Here is a 21,987-nt window from a genome sequence, read left to right on the forward strand (position 1 = left end):
TTATAGGACCCGGTCTAATTAGCCCTCCTGTCCAGAAAATGACCGTGGTGCGACAAAAATGATCAAATGATATTTGTATCATAATGAGGGAAATAAAAGCGATTGGCGAAGACAATTCTTTCTTGTTGGTGGGGGGGGAGGGCATTTATCAGCTCGCAATAGAGAACATCTTCTTGAAAATAGGTGGCAACTTGTAGAAGGTTTAGTGATTTCCAATGTAGCAACTGTAACGCGGATCAGAAAAATTTTATAAACAGCTTAAAGGGTTAAAAATTTGGTACCTGTGTACAACAGGGCTCGGCTCCTGAAGAGGGCATGAAGGCACGCGCATCCCAAATATTTGTAAAATTCAAGTCATTAATTTTATGCTTTAAATGGATTTGGTTCCAACTGGATGAATGTAATAATTGAATTATGTTTTTGAATAAATTCGTTAAAATTGAGCATAAATTAGCGTTTTCGAGAATGTTTATGTTCGATTTTATCGAATTCATAGATAGCTGTTATACAAAGCTTGTATAACTGCGTATACTGTGACCATATGACCCGTCTTTTACGCGACACTTTTTCTTAATTAATGTTTTCAACAATATAAAAAAACTAGCCATAATACCCGGCGCTGCCCGGGTTTTCTTGAATGAGGCTTTTTGGATCACGTGATATCTCCCTTTTTCTTTGAGGGACATGCACACCGTGCCTAAGTTCACCAATATGGTGACTTCTTGCGCGACTCATGAAAGAAACAAAAATCTAGATTTAAAGAAACATAGAAATGAATATATATATTTTTTCCTATTTTAAAGAGCGCCAAGTATTTTGATCCCCCCCCCCCCCCCACTTGAACTTCAAGTTACATATCTGGCTGTTTCAGCTTTCAAAAATGTAATTTTACGGGCCCATAATAATTTTAAAATATCCTAACCCACATGAATTTATGCAGGTGAATATTAAAAGACAATACGGAGACATTAATGTTCATGCTTGAGAAGATACAAATAAAAAGTTGAAATCAATGTTATTGCATGAATATCCAGCTCAAAAGTAGGTCCGGATAATTACTTCATATTTAATTTCCTGAGCTTCGTATCTCTAAGCGAACTCAATATTTCAGAAATCGAGAATTCGATACTATTTTTTATCATTCTTGTGACAGAAAACCCCACCAAATTTCCGCAACTTCTACAGTAAAATCGGTAATTTTAACACCGATTTCTATGAGGATCACCCTTCACCTGACCCTCAAAGCGATGATGATTATGACGGTTATTCAAAAAGCCTCATTACTGAGAGTATTGAAAATTTGTGGCAAACCATTATAAAGGCATAAACTATTATTCATATTCTGGGCAGCGTTGAAGAAGTGACAAACCATTGTAAAGGCATATGCACGTCTGAAACGCATTGCTAGGGAACCACGGTAACCAAAGTAAACGTTCCGAAAGTGATTGTTGAGGTCCAAAAACCATTGTTGCCCGACAGTTTTTTGCCCGTTTGGGGCATTTGCCCTGCTCTGACGAAATTTTAAAGTAGCCTATCGTTTAAGTCGGGTCCCATTTGGTATATATACAAAATTTGGCGACGATCGATCTAAAATTGTATATTTGTATAGAGAACATACATACACACACAGAGACAGACAGAAAATCAATTTTATATATATAGATTGTCACGTAAAAGACGGGTCGTATGGTCACAATATATGCACGATGCGTGGTGCGACAAAAACGATCAAATTATATTTGTATCATAATGAGGGAAATAAAAGCGATTGGCGAAGACAATTTTTTCTTGTTGGGGGGGGGGGGGGGCATTTATCAGCTCTCAATCGAGAAAATAGGTGGCAACTAGTAGAACGTTTAGTGATTTCCAATGTAGCAACTGTAACGCGGATCAGAAAAATTTTAAAAACCGTTTATAGGATTAAAAATTTAGTATACCTGTGTACAACAGGGCTCGGCTCCTGAAGAGGGCACGAAGACACGCTCTTCCAAAATTCTTGTAAAATTCAATTCATTAATTTTATGCTTTATATGGATTTGGTTCCAACTGGATGAATGTAATAATTTAATTTTTTTTAATTAACGTTTTCGGGAATATAAAAAAAATTGTCGCTTAAAAAGAACGGGTCGTATGGTCACAATGTATGCACGATGATGCGCCGAAAAGAAAGAGCTTTGGTAACGTTGGAAGGGAGAAACAGGATGGTAGGTTACGATGGTTATTATACTACTTCTGGGCGCTCCGGAAATGCCGCCTTCGGATATCTCTCCATGCTGTCATTTACCTTTTTAAATTCGAATATAATATTGAAAGAAAAGTATAAATTTCTCCAATTTGCGAAAAGGAATGAATGCATGGCAACTGTTGAAGCTGAACGATGATTTTCAATGTTGAAAAATACCCGTTTGGTTCACGGAATTTCACAAATCATTCACGTCCATATCGCTTTGATAGAGCATTGTTATTTTCGAATGTCTAGATGTACAGCGAATGTAATTTATTATTTGACTAACAAACATAGCTGATTACCCGCATCCAAGACCATAAACGTAAATTTGTATTAGGTCCCGGGTACCCATGTACCTGGGTAACTCCCACCAATTTTGCTACCGTCTCTATGATACCTATAGAAATGAATGAGTTTATGAGCCCTTCGAATGTTTTCAAACACAAGCCAATGGTCAGGACACGATTTTGACGTGAAGCGGCGCTGGGCAAAGCAGAAATGACTGCAAATTAAGATCAAATACTGTATGTTTGATTTGTTAGTGAGCAAAAACATTTTGTGTTCAAACTTTTGGGGGCCCACAAAATCACGAGGCCTCGGCCAAATGCCACACTTGCCCATGTGGAAATTGGGCCCTGCTCTTATCATAATAAAATTAAAAACTACTTTTGTCCCCCCCCCCCCAAGGATTTTCTGTGTCGCGCCGCCCATAGTGTAGAAATGAAATTGGAGGCCCTGAGCATGCGAGTCATTGGCCAGTTCGTTAAAACGACACTGTCAATGATCAGATGCAATAATAATGCCGTTATCGACATTATTATTGTCGTCTCTCTCTCCCCATCTAAAAATTTCAACTACTATCAATTATTTATAGTTTTTTGCCTGAAATTTAATTATGGTAGACATTAAATATGTGTACTGTGTTTCAATCTAAGACAGTAAGTATGGTTACGAGTAATTAATTAAGTGCATTAATGGGCAATTACGTGTATTTGACATTTTTCCCTATTATAAATGGTTAGGAGTTCTATCATGCTGAATAAAACAGGAAAAAAAAGATAATTTCTCAGTGTTTTGAATGTGAATGTTTCTATCATGATCGTTACTGATACAGTTAAGAAAGATAATGATGAAACTTATCGTAGCCGCCCTTAGGGGTATGTGACAGTATGATAGAACCGGGCACTCTCAGAATTTTCATCAATTCCGGAATTATTTCTCCCATTAATTCTGGATTTTTCATCGGTTCCTCAATCATTTCTCCCATTAATTCTCGATTTTCATCGGTTCTGGAAATTTCCGGAGTTCTTTCTCCTATTAACTCTAATTTTCATCAATTCCGGAAATGTTTTCCCATTAAAATTCTCATTTTCTATCGATTCCAGAATTATTTCTCCCATTAATTCTCGATTTTCATCAATTCTGGAATTACTTCTTACTTTCTTTCTCAGTCTGAATTTCGTCAATATGTTAGCCCGTTACGTTTTCTTACTTTCATCAATTCTAAATTTTCATTATTTCACAGATTTTCACTTTTGATTAGGTCATCATTGTCATTAGTTTTCGAATTATTATTTTTCATCAACTTCATCATCAAATTCATTCAGTTGAAAAAAAAAAAATTTTCACGAATTTAAAATTTCTACCAATTTTTGAGTTGATTTACGTTTAGTTCTGTGTTCAATATTTTTTTCATGGATATTTTTCAGCATTTCTGAATTTTTTCCAATTTATGTATGAATTTCTGTGTGTATGCTGATTCCCCTCCATTTAGATATATAAAATCGGGGGCTGAATGGCGGCTCTCGGAATATTTAAGCCGCCTCTGAGCCAGCTCTGGTGCGGGTGGACCCCTGATAATACACTTCCCCTCTAAATATTAAAGTAAAAAAAATTATCTATATATAAAAAATTAATTTTCTGTGTCTGTATGTTCTCTGTACAAATCTACAATTTTAGATCGATCGTCGCCAAATTTTGCACATATACCAAACGGGACCCGACTTGAACGACAGGCTACTTCAAAAGTTCGTCAGAGTAGGGCAAATGCCCGAAATGGGCAACAATGTGTTTCTGGGCCTCAACAATCACTTTCGGAATGCTTATTTTAGTTACCGTGGTTCCCTAGCTATGCGTTTCAGACTTGTATATGCCATTATAATGGTTTGCCACTTTTTCAATCATCCCAGTAATGAGGCTTTTTGAATAGACGTCAGAATCCTCATTAGCATGACTTTGAGGGTGAGGCAAAGGATGATCCCCATTGAATTCAGTGTCAAAATTGAAGATTTTACTATAGAAATGCGGAAATTTAGTGGGGTTTTCTACCACAGCAATAACTTGAAAAATTACATTGAATTCTCGACTTTTTTTAAATATTGAGTTCGCTTAGAGATATACGAAGCCCAGAAAATCTATATATATAAAATTGATTTTCTGTCTGTCTGTCTGTGTGTGTGTATGTTCTCTATACAAATCTACAATTTTAAATCGATCGTCACCAAATTTTGCATATATACCAAATGGGACCCGATTTGAACGATAGGCTACTTTAAAATTTCATCAGAGTAGGGCAAATGCCCCAAACGGGCAAAAAACTGTCGGGCAACAATGGTTTTTGGGCCTGAACAATCACTTTCCGAACGTTTACTTTGGTTACCGTGGTTTCCTAGCAATTCGTTTAAGACGTGTATATGCCTTTACAATGGTTTGTCATTTCTTCAATGCTAACGTATATGCATGATAGTTTATTCCTTTACAATGGTTTGTTACTTTTTTCAATCCTCCTAATAATAAGAGCTTCTTGAATAGACGCCATCATCAGCATCACTTTGAGGGTAAGGCAAAGGATGATCCCCATAGAAATCAGTGTTAGAATTGCCGATTTTACTATAGAAATAGGATTTGCCACCACATCAATAATTTTTAAAATTGTATTGAATCCTCGATTTTTGAAATATTGAGTTCGCTTAGAGATATGCGAAGCCCATCAGATTAAATATGAAGTAATTAGCCCTGGACCTACTTTTGAGTTGGATATTCATGCAATAACATTGATTTCAACTTTTATTTAAATCTTCTGAAGCATGAAAATTAATGTCTCCGTATTATCTTTTGATATTCAACTGCATAAATTCATATAGTTTAAGTTGTTTTAAAATTAATTATGGGCTCATAAAGTACATCGAAGCAATTCCACAACTTTGAAGCAGAAATAGACAGATGGATGACTTGAAGTTCAAGAGTGGGAGGGAAGACCTAGCGCCCCTTGAAAAAAAGGAAAAAAAAATATTTTTACATTTCTGTGTTTCTTTAAATCTAAATTTGTTTATTTCGTGAGTCGAGCAGGAAGTCGCCATATATTGGTTAACGGGGACACGGTTTGTATGTCCCTCAAAGAATAGAAAAAACCTCATTGAAGAAAACCCGGGCAGCGCCGGGTATTATAGCTAGTCTATATATATAATATGTATATATACAGTATAATATTCAGTCTGTGTGTGTGTAAGTATGTTCTCTGTACAAATCTACAATTTTGGATCGATCGTCGCGAAATTTTTCATATATACCAATAGGGAATCGACTTGAACGATAGGTTACTTTAAAATTTCGTCAGAGCAGGGCAAATGCCCCAAACGGGCAAAAAACTGTCGGGCAACAATAGTTTTTGGGCCTCAACAATCACTTTCGGAACGTTTACTTTGGTTACCGTGGTTCCCTAGCAATGCGTTTAAGACGTGTATATGCCTTCACAATGGTTTGTTACTTCTTTAATCCTGTTACTATATGAATAATAATTTATGCCTTTATAATGCTTTGCCATTTTTTCAATTCTCCCAGTAACGAGAGCTTTTTGAATAGACTTCAGAATCATCATCAGAATCGTTTTGAGGGTCAGGAAAAGGGTGATCCTCATAGAAATCAGTGTTAAAATTGCCGAATTTACTGCAGACATGGGGGAAATTTATTGGGGTTTACCGCCACATCAATAATTTTAAAAATTTTATTGAATTCTTGATTTTTGAAATATTGCGTTCGCTGAGAGATATACGAAGCCCAGGAAATTAAATATGACGTAATTAGCCGGACCTACTTTTAAGTTGGATATCCATGCAATAAGATTGATTTCAATTTTTTAACTATATCTTCTCAAGCATGTCTTTTCAAACAAGTTTTATCTTCTCCTTATTGTCTATTAATATTCAACTGCATAAATTCATATAATTTAGGATTTTTAAATTCAATTATGGGCTCGTAAACTACATTGAAGAAATTCCACAGCTTTAATTAAGCATTTTTGGAAGTAGAAACAGGTGAAACAAGTAGAAAATGAAAAGGGGGAAAAAATTGAAATACCTATTGGGACCTTGAAAGAAATGGTAGGGGGGGGGGGGGGAGTATTCATTTCTACGTTTCTTTATATCTAGATTTATTTATTTCATGAGTCGTGCAGGAAGTCGCCATATTGGTTAACTTAGACACACACGGTTTGTATGTCCCTCAAAGAAAGAGGAAGATATCACGTGATCCAAAAAGTCTCATCGAAGAAAACCCGCGCAGCGCCGGGTATTACAGCTAGTACTATATATATAAAATTGATTTTCTGTGTGTACTCGCGCGCGTTTTACTTACAAATCTACAACTTTAGATCGATCGTCGCCACATTTTGTATATATACCAAACAGGAACCTTATTGAACGATAGGCTGCTTTAAAAGTTCGTCAGAGCAGGGTAAATACCCGAAATGAGGAGAAAAAAAAATGTCGGACAACAATGGTTCCTCTTCCTGGTCCTCAACAATCACTTTCGGAATACTTACTTTGTTTATCGTGGTTTCCTAGCAATGCGTTTCCGACGTGCATATGGTTTGTCACTTCTTTAATCCTGTCAGTATCTGTGTAATAGTTTATAGACTATGTCTTTACAATCATTTGTTACTTTTTCAATCTTCTCAATAATTGAAGAAAACCCGGGCAGCGCCGGGTATTATAGCTGGTATTTAATAATATTACGACATTGGAAAAATAATAATAATGATTTAAAATGTATAAGAAAATGGTTTGTGTGTGTGTGCGCGCGCGCGCGTGCGTGTGTGAAGTTCATACATAAAAAATCAAACCACTTTCTGCCATGATGTATTCAGTAATATTTAGTGATGAGGATGATGTTGATTCCTGTTAATGAGTTCTTATAATCCGTACAGTTCGCAGATAATGTAAGTAAATTTTTTGATGGTATGAATAACTATATTTGTTGTCATTGCTATCGGTCACGGTATGAGCAAAGTACATATCACATTTTTTTTAATCCTTTGAGTGGCATTGCTGAGATATCTCGCTTTCTTGAAGACCTCTTATTCAAGCATTGACAAGTCCAGATATTTTGTAATGTTGATTTCTAGATGCAAAACTTTTACTCTGCTGAAAAATCGGAAGAAAACTTACTTAATTAAAAAAAGATCTGGCATTTATTGGGGAGTTCAGTGATTTCTGCTATGCCCCCAGAAGGGTCAAATACTACGTGATCTCCAATATCTAATGAAAATAATAATAAGGTTATTGATTATGTCGCTAAACACGCAGTTGTTGAGGAGAATATAGTCCGTCTCAAAACTTCAAGCACAGAAAAAATATGGCAAACAGTAAGAAAAATTAATAGTAAATGAACGTTTAATATTTTTGCTAATTAGGTAGCCTTAATACCACATATACCAAACTTAAAACCATAACTTCACATGAAATGTTACTGATAATAATTCAATCATGATTTTAGATACAAAATAAGAAATTGGAAATTTGAATCTGTCTCAAAAGTTTTCAAGTACAACAGAAAGTGGAATACATGCTATTTCAGAAATAAGGATCAATGACGTTTCGTTGCCCCCGAAATTACTTTGCAAATGCATGTTTTCATTGGCAGAATCGGCTTTTGAAGGATTTCTGGCTTCACAGAATGCCAGCATCCTGGATATAAAATACCAAGTCCTTCTAGGGGATTTTGTTGGTCTCCATGCTTTTAACCTTCACGGGTGAGCAACTAGATTCTTGATCAGGTTTACGAGCGGGCTAAATGCTGGGCTGTCAAAACTAAAAAAACTTCATTGCGAGAGCTACTCTATCGATCATGTTTAAGTAGGAACGGAAATCTTGTCATGTTGAAATTCCCACTCAGATCCCCCGAAGGAGCTCGCCAAATTGTGGCAAATTTTTCTTGAGTGTGTGTGTATTTCCCGATTCTTCTTGAATCTTCTCTTCCCTCAAGAATTGTCAGAGTGGTATGATCACTCAAACCAGAATTCTTTCCAAATCATCAGTGATTTGCCACTTTTCATTGACCAACTAACTAACCGTATGATGGCTCTATCCATATCCTACGGGACTTCTAACCGGAAAGTCATCACCGGGAAACATTTTCAATATGTTTAAAATACAAAATAAAATAATACATATGCTCATCTCATGCGCATTCCAAAATTTCGAAACATTGCAAAAATTGTTATACATACAAGCGTAGTAAAATGACTAGCAAAATGAAATAGTACATATGGGCATCTCCCCCCCCCCCCCCCCATTCACATTCCACAATTTCCGAACATTTCAGAGATAGAAATGCAAACAAAAATGTGTACATCAGAAAACCCAATCACATATGGCTAGTCATCAGAGATGCAATACGAGATAGAGATTATATATACTACATATATAATACATATAGAGATTATTGAATTCTGATCGCATTGTTAGAGTCCATTCCATAGCAAATATTTGCTTCGAGTAATAGACGGCGAGTAATCTGATAAGATTGAAGTCGCGGATGTGTCCGAGTCTGGAGGTAGGCTAGCAGAAGGTCTAGTCTTGGTGTGCCATATATGTGCATATGGGCCTCCGTAGAATTTATAAGGTTTTCCATATTTTCAGTGAGGACTCGCGACCTAATGGTTTGTTTCTTCCATATGTTTATGTAAGATGGATTTACTTGAGGAAATGGGGCATCGCTGGTATACGGGCACTGTGTGAAATAGTGCGGTAGGTCTCCTTTACCGCCACTATTACGCAATTTGTTGTTGGAGAGTCCAAAGCGTTTTAGATAAGTTGGCAATGAGCCGTGTTCTGAAAGAAAAATTATCTTCTGACGTGACCAGACTTTATTCATAGTCTGAACTTGTGGAACTACCTTTTGAACCTCTGCTCGAGTGTCCGAATCATTCCATTCCCTTTGCCATCTGTTCTTAAGCCAATCTTTTTAATATTTTTTTGGCAAAGGATTTCCGTAATGCAAAGTCCGTTAGCAATGGAAGCTTAGTCGCATCCTTAGCTGCAGTGTCGGCAGTATGATTACGAAAGTTGTTCTGACGAGGTTTTATCCAGACAATATAAAGGAGAGATTTGTCAATCGACATGTTTCGGATTTGGTGTACTAATTGATGCCGAGATTTACTGTTATGAAGTGCTCTGGTGCTGGCCTGGCTGTCGGGGAATACTGTAATGGGAGATTGTGTGTTTTTGAATCTGTCGAGAGCGTGCAAGATGGCAATGAGTTTTGCTTGAAAAACAGAATTGTTATCATTGAGTCTGATGCTCCAAGTGTAGAGGATCTCTTTGCTCTGGGCAACGACGAATGCTGCCGCTGTACCATTTTAGATCCATCAGAAAAAATCGCTTGCTCGTCATCATCGTTTAATTTTTCTTTAAGCAAGATTTGATGCGGATGAAAATTGATTGCTGGATGTTTCTGAAATCCATAGGAGGTGTTTTCGAAGTGTGCCCTGAGCATAGTAAAGTCCTCGTTTACCATATCTTGATTGAGTCTTGTGATAAGAGCCAAATTGCATTGATAAGAAAGAAAAAGGTTAAAGGGGGGTTGCCAGAAGCAACCTGAAATACGGACGATGCTGTCGTTCGATAGGCTCCTACTATAGCAAGAATAGTCCGTACGATGAAGTTTATTGAATACGTTGTTTGCTTTAACTGCTAGATTCATTGAATGTTAATAAAATTAAATTTCTCATCAAATGTCATCCTTAGAATTTGTAATGTAGAGGTATGCCGAAGTCTCTGGCCACTCGTGTAAATCTTCGGTAGTTTGCGTTTCTTATTAGGCCAGAGATAGCTAGTTTTTCTCCACTCTATTTCTAGTCCATGTTTGGTGACCCAGTCGTTTATTGAGTTTAACATTTCTCCGGCCGATCATTCATTTCTTTTACTTACTTATCAGCAATGACTAATACTAAATGATTGGCATACGCCTGTAGGTGGACACTTGCCGGTCGAATCTGGTCCAACAGTTGGTTGATTGCTAAGTTCAACAGACGTCCCAACACCTTACATAACAGGAAAATTTCAAGCATATAAAATTTTCACTTCAAATTAGGTTACGGCAGGACAAGTGCCGCAACCCAATGTAGAAGAAAATATATTTAAATAGATTTTTTTTCTTTTACGATGAAAATAGCCGTAACAAACTAGTAATAGTGATGCATCGTTTGCAAATTGAAGTATATAAAAAATATTTGTGAAGGCTGTAAGTATAAATGCTTTTCAGTATTAAATCGATTCATCTCTGAGCACAAGTTGAAACACATCCTAATCTTTCTATAGATTCCAAAAAAGGTCGTAAAGGCGAGCGTTTTAATACGTAATTATACATGCATGCAAGATAAAATACTGCACATATGTGCATTCCATTCACATTCCACAATTTCCGAACATTTCAGAGATAGAAATACAAACAAAAATGTGTACATCAGAAAACCCAATCACATATGGCTAGTCATCAGAGGTGCAATACGCTACCAGAGCGCATACTATAATATAGATATTCTTAAATTCTTATAACATGTTAGTCTATTCCATAGCAGGGGTTTACTTCGAGTAATAAGCGGTGAGTAATCTGATAAGATTGAAGTCGTGGATGTGTCCGAGTCTGGAGGTAGGCTAGCAGAAGGTCTCGTCTTGGTGTGCCATATATGCATATGGGTCTTCAAAGAATTTATAAGGTTTCCATCTTTTTAGTGAGGACTCGCGACCTAATGATTTGTTTCTTCCATATGTTTAAGTAAGATGGATTTACTTGAGGAAATTGAGCATCGCTGATGTACGGGCACTGTGTGAAATAGTGTAGTAGGTCCCTGTGGGGAATCCGTCAAAGCCGTCCGGATATTATATACATTTTTTCTTGTGGTTGGTAGAGAAGTCAAATCCGTCTGGAGATGGCGTTCGGTGTTTTTGGTTGAGGTGTCACATGTTGTTGCGCGTGTGTATGTCCGTTCCCCAGGCGTATAGTCCCTGATTTTTGTGATTTGTTTTTGTTAATTAAATAAATTGAATAGATTTTACCATTGTCAATCACTACGTCCCCTTTACCGCCACAGTTACAGAATTTGTTGTTGGAGAGTCCGAAGCGTTTTAGATAAGTTGGCAATGGGCCGTGTTCTGAAAGAAAAATTGTCTTCTTACGTGGCCAGACATTATTCATAGTCTGAACTTGTGGAACTACCTTTTGAACCTCTGCTCGAGTGTCAGAATCATTCCGTTCCCTTTGCCGTCCGTTCTTAAGCCAATCTTTTAATATTTTTTTGGCAAAGGATTTCCGTAATGCAAAGTCCGTTAGCAATGGAAGCTTAGTCGCACCCTTAGCTGCAGCGTCGGCAGTATCATTACCAAAGTTGTTCTCATGAGGTTTTATCCAGACAACATGAAGATGAGAGTTGTTAGTCGACAGGTTTCGGATTTGGTGTACTAATTGACTGGCTGTCGGGGAATACTGTAATGGGAGATTGTGTGTTTTTGAATCTGTCGAGAGCGTGCAAGATGGCAACGAGTTTTGCTTGAAAAAAAGAATTATTATCATTGATTCTGATGCTCCAAGTGTAGAGGATCTCTTTGTTCTGCGCAACGACGAACCATTTGCCCCATGCCGCTGTACCATTTTAGATCCATCAGAAAAAATCGCTTGCTCGTCATCATCGTTTAATTTTTCTGTTGCGGATGAAAATTGATTGCTGGATGTTTCTGAAATCCATAGGAGTGCATTGATAAGAAAGAAAAAGATTAAAGGGAGGTTGCCAGAAGCAACCTGAAGTACGGACGATGCTGCCGTTCGATAGGATCCTACAACATATAATTACAAGAAAGAAAAGCCGTTGAATGGAGTTAAGCTTCCTGATTGCTCTATCAGTAGGATTGCAGAAACCAGACAACGGCACTATACGCTTTAACTTTACATAGTACTGAGCTGTCCCTACTTTGGGTCAGCCGTACGATGAAGTTTATTTAATATGTTGCTTGCTTTAACTGCTAGATTCATCGAATGCTAAATAAAGTTAAATTTCTCATCAAATGTTATCCTGGAGTTTGTAATGTAGAGGTATGCCGAAGTCTCTGGCCACTCGTGTAAATCTTCGGTAGTTTGCGTTTCTTATTATGCCAGAGATAGCTAATCTTGCTCCACTCTATTTCTAGTCCATGTTTGGTAACCCAGTCGTTTAATGAGTTCAAGATTCCTCCGGCCCGATCGTTTGAATCTTTTACCGAATTATGAATTATCAGCAATGACTAATACTAAATGATCGGCATACCACTGTAGGTGGACTTTTGCTGGTCGAGTCTGGTCCAACAGTTGGTTGATGGCTAAGTTCCAAAGGGTTGACCCTCCGCACGATTCCTGTGGAGTGCCACGTCGCATCGAATGTTAGACAGATTTTCCTATGGAACAGAAAGTTCTCAAGTGTTCAATTGAAAGTTCTTGACCTAGATCATCAAGTTTTGTAGTTCGTTCAGTGTATTTATGATATGGTTGTGAGACAGCAAATCGAATGCTTTTCTAATATCGAGCATTATCACCGCTACAAGAAAGTCTTGATGTATGTATTGTTGTACAGTTTTCATTAAGTCAAGCAGAACCATTTCACAACATCTTCTATAGCGAAAGCCGTATTGATAACGATTTACATTGTTCGTTTCAATGAAGTAAGTAAACCTCTGGATTAATATGTTTTCCAGCCGTTTGCCAAACAGAGGTAAAAGAGTGATTGGGCGATATGAGTCCAAAACCGTTGGATTTCGGTCTTTCTTGAGAAAAAAAGAAGTTTGCCGACGTTAAAATTATTAGGGTAGGTTCTCAGCTCGAGACACTTATTCAAAAAGTCCCTAGTTAGTAAAGGGCAAGCTTGGTATACCGTTTTGATTACTAGATTAGTGAAGAAGTCGATCCCTGGTGCTTTTCTAGGATTAAGTTTCGTGAAGAATTTTCTACATTTCAGCGATGATCTGACATGTTTGTGCAATTGACAGAGGAGTTTATTACATCTCTTCTCCCTCATTGCAGGGAAATAATTGTTTCAATTGCACTTCTACAGCTTGATCAATGGAAATATTAGTTCCCGAAATGTTTTGCAGAATGATTTGCGTGGTGAATCTTCTCTTTTTTAAAGTAGCTTTGTAAGCTTTACCAAATGCTTCTGTCTGTTCTTCACAATATTTTTGTCCAGTATTTGGCTTTTGTGTATCTGATGAGTTTATTGTACTGTGTAATAGCTGCCTTATATTTTTCCCGGCGTTGCTGAACATCCATCCCATGTCTAAGTGCAGATTTCAGCTTTCGCTCAAAGGCTTTTACTAGTTTCTTAATATTTAAATCTTGATTCAACCAGGAATGCTGATTAACTTTGTGGTTCTCCCTGTATCCCAGAAACTTCTCTCAGTAGCTCTGAATCAGATCCACGTACGTATCTGTGAAATGGTTCAACTTGTCAGGATCTTGAATCTCGCGGATTTTTGGTTTGAGACATATCAATTCTGAAAGTATCAAACTTTTCATTGACTCTAGACAGTCCTTGGCTCTTCCTTAAATTCATACCAGTAAGTGTTCCAGCCGTCATGGCAATTACATTTCACCCATTTGTGCCCTTAAGTCCTGCTCTTTCTGGCCCCACTTCAATGAAATCTTTTGTGACGTTGTTTTATACATGGTATAAATATAATTTCCATTGCGTGTCAGTGCACTGTGTCTTTACACATATTTGGACGCAGATTATTTTTCGCATCTTTCACTTTGCGCAATAACATGTTTTGAGTTGTCACCATTTTCTGGACCAGCCTATCAGCCAGAATATTTGTTGCAAGCATAGGAGGAGATAGACCGGGATGTCTGGAGGGGGGGGGGGGGGGGCACGATGATGATGATGATGTCAACGTCAATTCATATATACAAATACACATTAGATCAGTCGACTCCACCTTTGACGCTGGGGGGGGGGGGGAATGATGCAACCCCCCACGTCCCGCCCCCGTATATCACCATGGTTGCAAGTGACCTTTTGGGTATCGGTTTTTCATCAAAACCGGATTGGTTAAATTGAGGATTTTAACCAATCACGTCGATCGCTAATCCTTTTACCTGCGATTGTAGTTTAAACGCTCTCGGTGAATACGGCCATATACCATGGTTTGATCGGTTGAAAACATTAGAAATTTGTCCAACCGTCTTTCCTTCGAATTTGAATATTCTAGAAATATGCTCTCTCGTGAACTCCGATCACTTCAGCGTTTTGATTCCATTATCAAAAACTCCCCTCTCCCCCCCCCCTAGTTCATGCCGCCCTGAAAAAATGCCATTTCAGTCGACACAACACGCCTTCTTTGAAATTTGTATAAAGTACTTAAACCTTTGAGATAGTGATTCCCCATCAAAAAGAGAAAAATATATCATTTCAACTGATTACCAAGTGTTAGGTTCAATTAAATGCATTTAATTTATTCGATTTGGATTGCACTTCAATTACATACCGCTGAATGTCATTCAAAACTTGTGTTTTTGATTTCACCGGCATTATCATCTTGTGTTTAAACTTTTGAGACGCGAACTATATCAGCATTAAAATATACGTCTATTTCCAATAGGGTAAATAAGATTGCATCCCGAGAAGCACGAAGACTGCAAGAGATTTCGACGGGCCAATGGATGTCCTCGAAATTGCAACAAGATTTGGGTGGTGGAATGTCTTACAAAAAATAATATGGATCTCATTCAGTCTGTCGTCACTGTATCCGAATCGATGAGATGAAATTAAAATTGATTTAGCATTTAATTTTCGTTAGTTACTGGAAACGCCTAACTTTTTATCTTTTGCTCTCAACACAAGATGGAGTTGATGTCAACTTTCGCTTTTCTTTTCTTGTGTATTTCTTATTATTATTATGTCTCTCTCCCTCTCGAAGGGGAGAAATGTGTAACAGTGTATGTAACAACCCTCCAGTGGGAGGTTGTCTTATGTAATCCCCCAGCGTTTTTCAGTCACGCATTATTGAATCACCCTTCTCACAGAATTAAAATTTGTTGTGTTTAAAAACACAGGTGTGTGTTTGAGTTCATGGTAGTGACCATGTTTGTTGGTCCGTCGAGCCGGAGCACCAGTGAACCTATAGATTGATAGTTGATTAGTGAATCAGCTCAACTTTGGATACTTTGGATACTCAACTTTTCTACACAAGAATCTGTAAGTAGAATTTCACCAAATTCATATTTCGATTCGCACGATGGCGAATTTAACTGTGTTGAGTCGACGTAAGGGCAACGTCAAGGTCCAAATCACCAGACTTGATAAATTCTTGTCAGATAATGAAAGTGCTAGTGAGGCAGTAATTAAATGCAGAAAAGAAACATTAAACACGACAAAAAACAGTTTTGAAGAGTTGAAATTGAAATATTATGAAGTGTTAAAAGATGATGAATTCGAAGTTCTAAATGTAGAGCTCTGTGAAATTGAAGAAAAATTAGAGGACATTGAAATCCGTTTGAGTTTGTTGAGTTTCGTTCCCAGTAAAATCGAAACTAATACTTCTAAGCAAAACGTAAAACTGCCAGAAATTCCCCTGCCACAATTTAGTGGTAAATATGAAGAGTGGACCTTGTTCAAAAATCAATTCAATTCTCTGATCACCGAAAATATTAACCTTTCCGATGTACAAAAACTGGAAAATGACCCTAGAATCTACAGAAATTCCTAGTTGGGACAGTTTGATTTCATTTTTGGAAAGCAGATGTCAGTTTTTGGAAGGTGTCACGCGAACTATTCCCGTCCGTGAGCCTCGCAATTCACCTATAAATAAATCGATGACCTTTGCTGTAAAATCCTCTAACTTCGGGAAATCATGTCCTGTATGCAAAATAGAACACTCCATCTATAATTGTTTGGAGTTTCATAGGCTAAGCATTAATGAGAGGCAAAATATAGTGAAAAAGAAACACCTACGTTTCAATTGTTTAAATGACTCCCATACAGTAAATGAATGTATGTCCAAGGGCTGTAACATCTGTGGTTACAAACATCACACCCTCCTTCATCGAGTTAAAAGAAATCAAAAAAAGAAGGAAAGTGGCCTCCGCAAGCATCAAACGTACTCCCGCTTGCTGATAAACAATCCGATGAGGTGGGGGAAGTCAGTCACACATCGACCCTCATAAACAGCACTCCTCGACAAGTGACGAATAACTACGTTCTTCTGGCTACAGCAGTGGTATACGCGAGGGATTCACGAGGTCGTTTACAACCATGTAGAGCGCTGTTGGATAGTGCATCGTAGTCAAGCTTTGTCACTACCGAATGCGCGAAGAGACTTGGGCTGAAAAGAAATAAAACTTTCGTCGCTGTGTCTGGGTTGAGCGGCTTACCAGTAAACATAAACCAAAAACTGCATGTGGTAATTTCATCTTCAGATGACAAGTTTAGGCGCTCATTGGAGTTGCTAATAGTTCCGAAAGTAATGGGTTTCAGTCCTTCCAGATATATCAATAAATCTGAAGTTTCCCCTCCAGAGAATATACGGCTAGCAGATCCCGACTTTAATGTTCCGAATAGAATCGACATTTTATTGGGTGCCGAAATATTTTTTGAGATTTTATGAGAACATCGGATTACCACATCTAAATTATCGTTGCAAGAAACTGTTTTTGGTTGGATAGTTTGCGGTGCTGTTCAAAACCAAACCGAAAGTAATGTGTGATATTGTCACTTATCGAATGAATTAGAACATTTAGATAACACCTTGAAAAGATTCTGGGACTTAGAATCCGTAAACGAAAACAAGCTTATTGAAAGTACTGAGGCATTTCTTTGTGAAAAGCATTTTTGTGAGACTCATTCCAGAAATGAGGCAGGTAGATATGTAGTGCAACTACCTCTTAAATCAGATGAAACACAATTGGGAGATTCTTTGGCCATGGCTAGTAGAAGATTGAACACAACGTGCAAACGACTAGACAAGGATGGAGATACGAAAAAGCTTTACGTGTCCTTCATGAAGAAGTATGAGGATTTGGGACACATGGAAGAACTCACATCTGTTGCAGTTGATCACACCACCTACTATATGCCACATCATGACGTTCACCGACCTGATAGTGCGAGTACAAAACTTCGCGTTGTCTTTGATGCATCCGCCGTCCCTTCTTCAGGGGTGTCTCTTAACCATTTGCTCATGAATGGTGGAACTATTCAACAGGATTTATTCTCAATTATGATGAGATTTCGTCAACATAGATATGCTTTCACCGCCGACATTGTAAACATGTATCGGCAAATTCTGGTTGAATCCGGCCATTGTGATTTGCAGAGAATCGTGTGGAAAGAAAATCTGAACGTTCCTGTTAAGGTGTTTAGGTTATTCACAGTCACCTACGGTACAGCTTGTGCTCCGTATTTAGCTACACGTGTGCTGAAACAGCTTGCGCTAGACGAACAATCTTGGTTTCCTTATGCGTCCAAGATTGCACTCTCGGACTTTTATGTGGATGACATCTTGTCTGGTGCACATGAGCTACATGACGCTCTAGAGCTTCAGCGTCAATTGATACAGATGCTCAAAACTTGTGGAATGACACTTCACAAGTGGTGTTCCAATTCGACACTGCTAAACGCAGTCAACCATGGCGAGAATGGATACAGTTTTGATGCCAAGGACAATGTCACTGTGAAAACATTGGGCTTGGCTTGGAATCCCCAAAAGGACTATTTCACGTTCAAGGTAAGCTCAAACCTATCTTCCGATTACACCAAACGCACCGTTCTCTCGGATATAGCGAGACTGTTTGACCCATTGAGATTGCTAGGGCCTATCATAGTTAAGGCAAAAATGTTCATGCAGCGTTTGTGGCTGTTGAAATTGGACTGGAATAATACGCTTCCAAAAAAGGAAGCAACCGAATGGTGCAAGTTTATTACTGCCCTGCATGTTGTTAATGATGTATGCATTGATCGTTATTGCTTATCTGGTGAAGGTCGATCAATTGAAATACATGGATTCGCCGATGCTTCTTCTGAGGCTTATGACGCAGCAGTTTACGTGCGGTGTCTTTCTGCAAATGTGTACAATGTTAAGCTTTTGTGTAGTAAGTCAAGAGTGGCTCCACTCAAGGTGACTACTATACCTCGTTTGGAATTGTGTGCAGCAGTGCTGCTGTCCAAGTTGATCAGTAAAGTCGTAGAATCTAAGATTAGACCTTAAGAAAATTATTTTGTGGTCAGATTCAAAAATTGTTCTGACATGGATAAACACCTCACCTCATTTGTTGAAAACTTTTGTAGCCAATAGAGTGGCAGTTATTCAGGAAATAACTAGTGGGTATAAGTGGTGCCACGTTAGATCCGAAGACAATCCAGCAGATCTGGTGTCACGTGGCTTGCCTCCTGAAAACTAATTTACAACGAATTGTGGTGGAGCGGTCCTGATTATTTGAGATCAGAACTTAGTTTTGATTTGGATCCGCCTACGTTGGCAGCAGAGGATGAGACATTTGCTAGTGAATTCAAGAAATCCGTTGAACATTCATTGGTAGCAAGTGTTGATGATGTTATAACACCCATAATAACGAAAGCCAGCAGATACACAGCCACCATTAAAATAGTTGCTTACGTGCTTAGATTTTGTTCTAATGCGAGATCTAAGACAGACAAAAAATCAGGTCTACTCACTGCCCAAGAACTTGACGTGGCAAGAATAAAAATAATTCAGACAGTTCAAAGAGAATTCGGTGAGGAATTGAGGAACTTGAAGCAAGGGGCTCAAGTCTCCACTAAAAGCAAATTGAAAAATCTTAATCCTTTCATCGATCAGAAAGGATTGCTTCGCGTTGGTGGTCGCATAAATGAAGCAGACATTTCACACAATCAAAAACACCAGATAATTCTACCAGTCAAACACCGACTAACGAGACTGATTTTCGAATACTATCACCGTAAACACTTGCATGTAGGTTCTCAAACCTTACTGCATCTCGTTCGAAAAACGTTTTCGGTTGTTGGTGCAAGAAACCTTGTAAGAAAAATAGTTCATGAGTGTGTAACATGCTTCCGTGCACAACCGACCACTCTTGAGCAAATAATGGGCAACTTGCCTAAGGAAAGAGTAAACAGAACTTTTCCATTCAACGTTTGGGGAGTAGATTTTTGTGGCCCATTCTACGTAAAATTCAAGGGTCAGAGAAGGGGTCAATTGCGTAAAATCTATGTTGCTTTATTCGTGTGTTACGTGACTAAAGCAATCCACCTAGAATTCGTGTCAGATTTGACAGCAGACGCATTTATTGCATGTCTAAAGAGGTTTTTTGCTAGACGTGGAAAATGCTCATCATTATTCAGCGACAAAGGCACTAATTTCGTCGGTGCCAACACAGAGTTGAAACGTCTTCATCAGATGGTTGTGAAACCTGATGAATCTGTGGCTAATTTTTGCCTTCGAGAAAATCACATGGAATTTCCTACCTCCAAGAGCTCCAAATTTTGGAGGCTTGTGGGAAACTGGTGTCAAGTCCTTCAAGCACCATTTCAAAAGAACTGTTGGGTCTTCCAAACTCACCTTGGAAGAGTTCCAGACTGTTATGACCCAAATTGAAGGAATTTTGAACTCCAGACCACTTACACCTCTATCGCCAGACATCAATGACTTTGATGTCCTAACACCAGCTCACTTTTTGATTGGACGATCGCTTAACACCGTTGTTGAGCCTGACCTGTGCCACCTTGGTGATAACCGACTATCTCGATGGCAGCTCACAACACGATTTGTTCAGACCATCTGGAAGCGTTGGCAGATGGACTACCTAAGTTCGCTCCAGCAACGAAATAAGTGGCACTTCTCAAAATTTAATGTGCAACCAGGTGCCATGGTGATTATCAAGGAGGATAACGTGCCACCGTGTAACTGGTTACTTGGAAGAATCGGAGAAATCATTCCAGGTCCAGATCACAAGGTTCGCATTGTGACTTTACGAACTAAAAATGGAGTAATCAAACGATCCATAGCAAAAATTTGTTTGCTCCCTCTTCAAGAGAAATGAAGTGACATGGACTTCATGTAATTTTTTATCTAGTGTTTGTGTTTATCATATTTTAGCGGATATATTTTAGTATTTTCATTTGTACATTTTAGCTGCATAATTTCATTGCATATGATAATGATGTTTTTTTTTAAGCTTTTCAGAATGGATATTAATTTGAATTGACTGTACATATGTTTGTTGCATTTTGAATTAATTGCAACGCGTGTTTGATTACAGCAGTGATGTATTTAGATTTGTTTCAGTTCATTTTGATGCCTAAGATAGGATATGCCTACACAAGTAAGATGCATTTATCTTGGAAATGTATTATTACCATTATAGGTATATGCTCATGATTCTTCATAATTATTTTTACAACAACCAGCTATCGGGATTCGATTTTTTGCAATGTTGTTCCACCTTGTCTTTGACAAATATTATGTCGATCATTCGCTGGAAGAATTTTTGATTTTCTCTGATTGGTTCGTTTCGATATATTTACTTAAATTCCAGGTGGGCACGACAATGAACTGAAACTACAACGTCACTTCGTGGTAATACGCAGTTAACAAAGTGCAGGTGCAGATTCAGAAGGAAAAAAAACGTTTACGCGTATTACTATTAATAGCTATGTGGTAATTATTGATGTTACAATATCTAGTAAAAACATTTCGTTATAAAATAATCCATAAATTTCTCATAAATATATATTATACAGGCCTGTATTATTTACTTATTTTGTTTGAAGCCGAAGCCCGTGAGCAAAAATATAAACGCAGTTACATCAAACAAACAAAAAAAGTAGGAGATGAAAATTGAGATTCATGCACGTTAAATAGATTGCTTTTGTAAAAACTCACATTGTTTAATGTCTGCCCGTGTAAAGTATTTTTATTTTTTACCTTCAATAATAGGCCTATATATTTTGTGTCCAGATGTGTGTGAGCTTATGTATATCAGTGTATTATAAATCAATGAGAAAAATCATTTCGCATTTTGTGATAGTTTATTTCACAATTAATAAATGGATAATTGCGTAATTATTGATTGCGTGGCATAATTACGGATCACTTGAGTGATACGTGGCGCAGTTCCAGAGCACTTAAGCGGCTCGGAAACATTTCCAGAGCACTTGAAGGATCCGTGAAGCATTTAGAGATGATTAAAGTGGCTCTGTAGGGGACTTATCAATAGGTAGAATGTTAGTTCAGGTGCCCAATAACTATCGAAAGGTTTTTTCCCGTTTTTGGCGCACCGAATAAGATGTTATCAAGAATATTTCATGTTTTCATAAAGGGTGGTTGATTACGTAAGCATCATGCAACCCCCCCTTTCCCCACCCCCATCGATGCTGACGTAATACTTGAATGACCCCAATGGATCAAACTCAATTTTGTGTTGTGTGGTTTCATATAATTTCTCTTCTTTTTCCTTGTTTTTGCATT

At 37.9% G+C, this 21,987-nt stretch overlaps 2 protein-coding genes across 2 annotated transcripts; both read left to right on the top strand.

The window, feature by feature from the left end:
* Positions 1-17,445: 17,445 nt before the first annotated feature.
* On the top strand, positions 17,446-18,729 carry LOC149076966 (uncharacterized). Its single transcript, XM_089242313.1, has one exon. The coding sequence runs from the start codon at positions 17,446-17,448 to the stop codon at positions 18,727-18,729; it is 1,284 nt and encodes a 427-aa protein (XP_089098439.1).
* Positions 18,730-19,933: 1,204 nt separating this feature from the next.
* On the top strand, positions 19,934-20,560 carry LOC149076967 (uncharacterized). The gene has a single exon (XM_089242315.1). The coding sequence runs from the start codon at positions 19,934-19,936 to the stop codon at positions 20,558-20,560; it is 627 nt and encodes a 208-aa protein (XP_089098441.1).
* Positions 20,561-21,987: the final 1,427 nt, after the last annotated feature.

Source organism: Pholcus phalangioides, unplaced genomic scaffold (genome assembly GCF_987345545.1).
Source record: "Pholcus phalangioides strain wild (caught in Gottingen) unplaced genomic scaffold, Ppha-v1.0 ptg000015l_1, whole genome shotgun sequence".
In the NCBI taxonomy this organism is placed as follows: Eukaryota; Metazoa; Arthropoda; class Arachnida; order Araneae; family Pholcidae; genus Pholcus; species Pholcus phalangioides.

Bases quoted from the DNA above. Each gene is read 5' to 3' on its own strand.
- LOC149076967 (XM_089242315.1), top strand. From the start codon at position 19,934: ATGAATCTGTGGCTAATTTTTGCCTTCGAGAAAATCACATGGAATTTC.
- LOC149076966 (XM_089242313.1), top strand. From the start codon at position 17,446: ATGGCTAGTAGAAGATTGAACACAACGTGCAAACGACTAGACAAGGAT.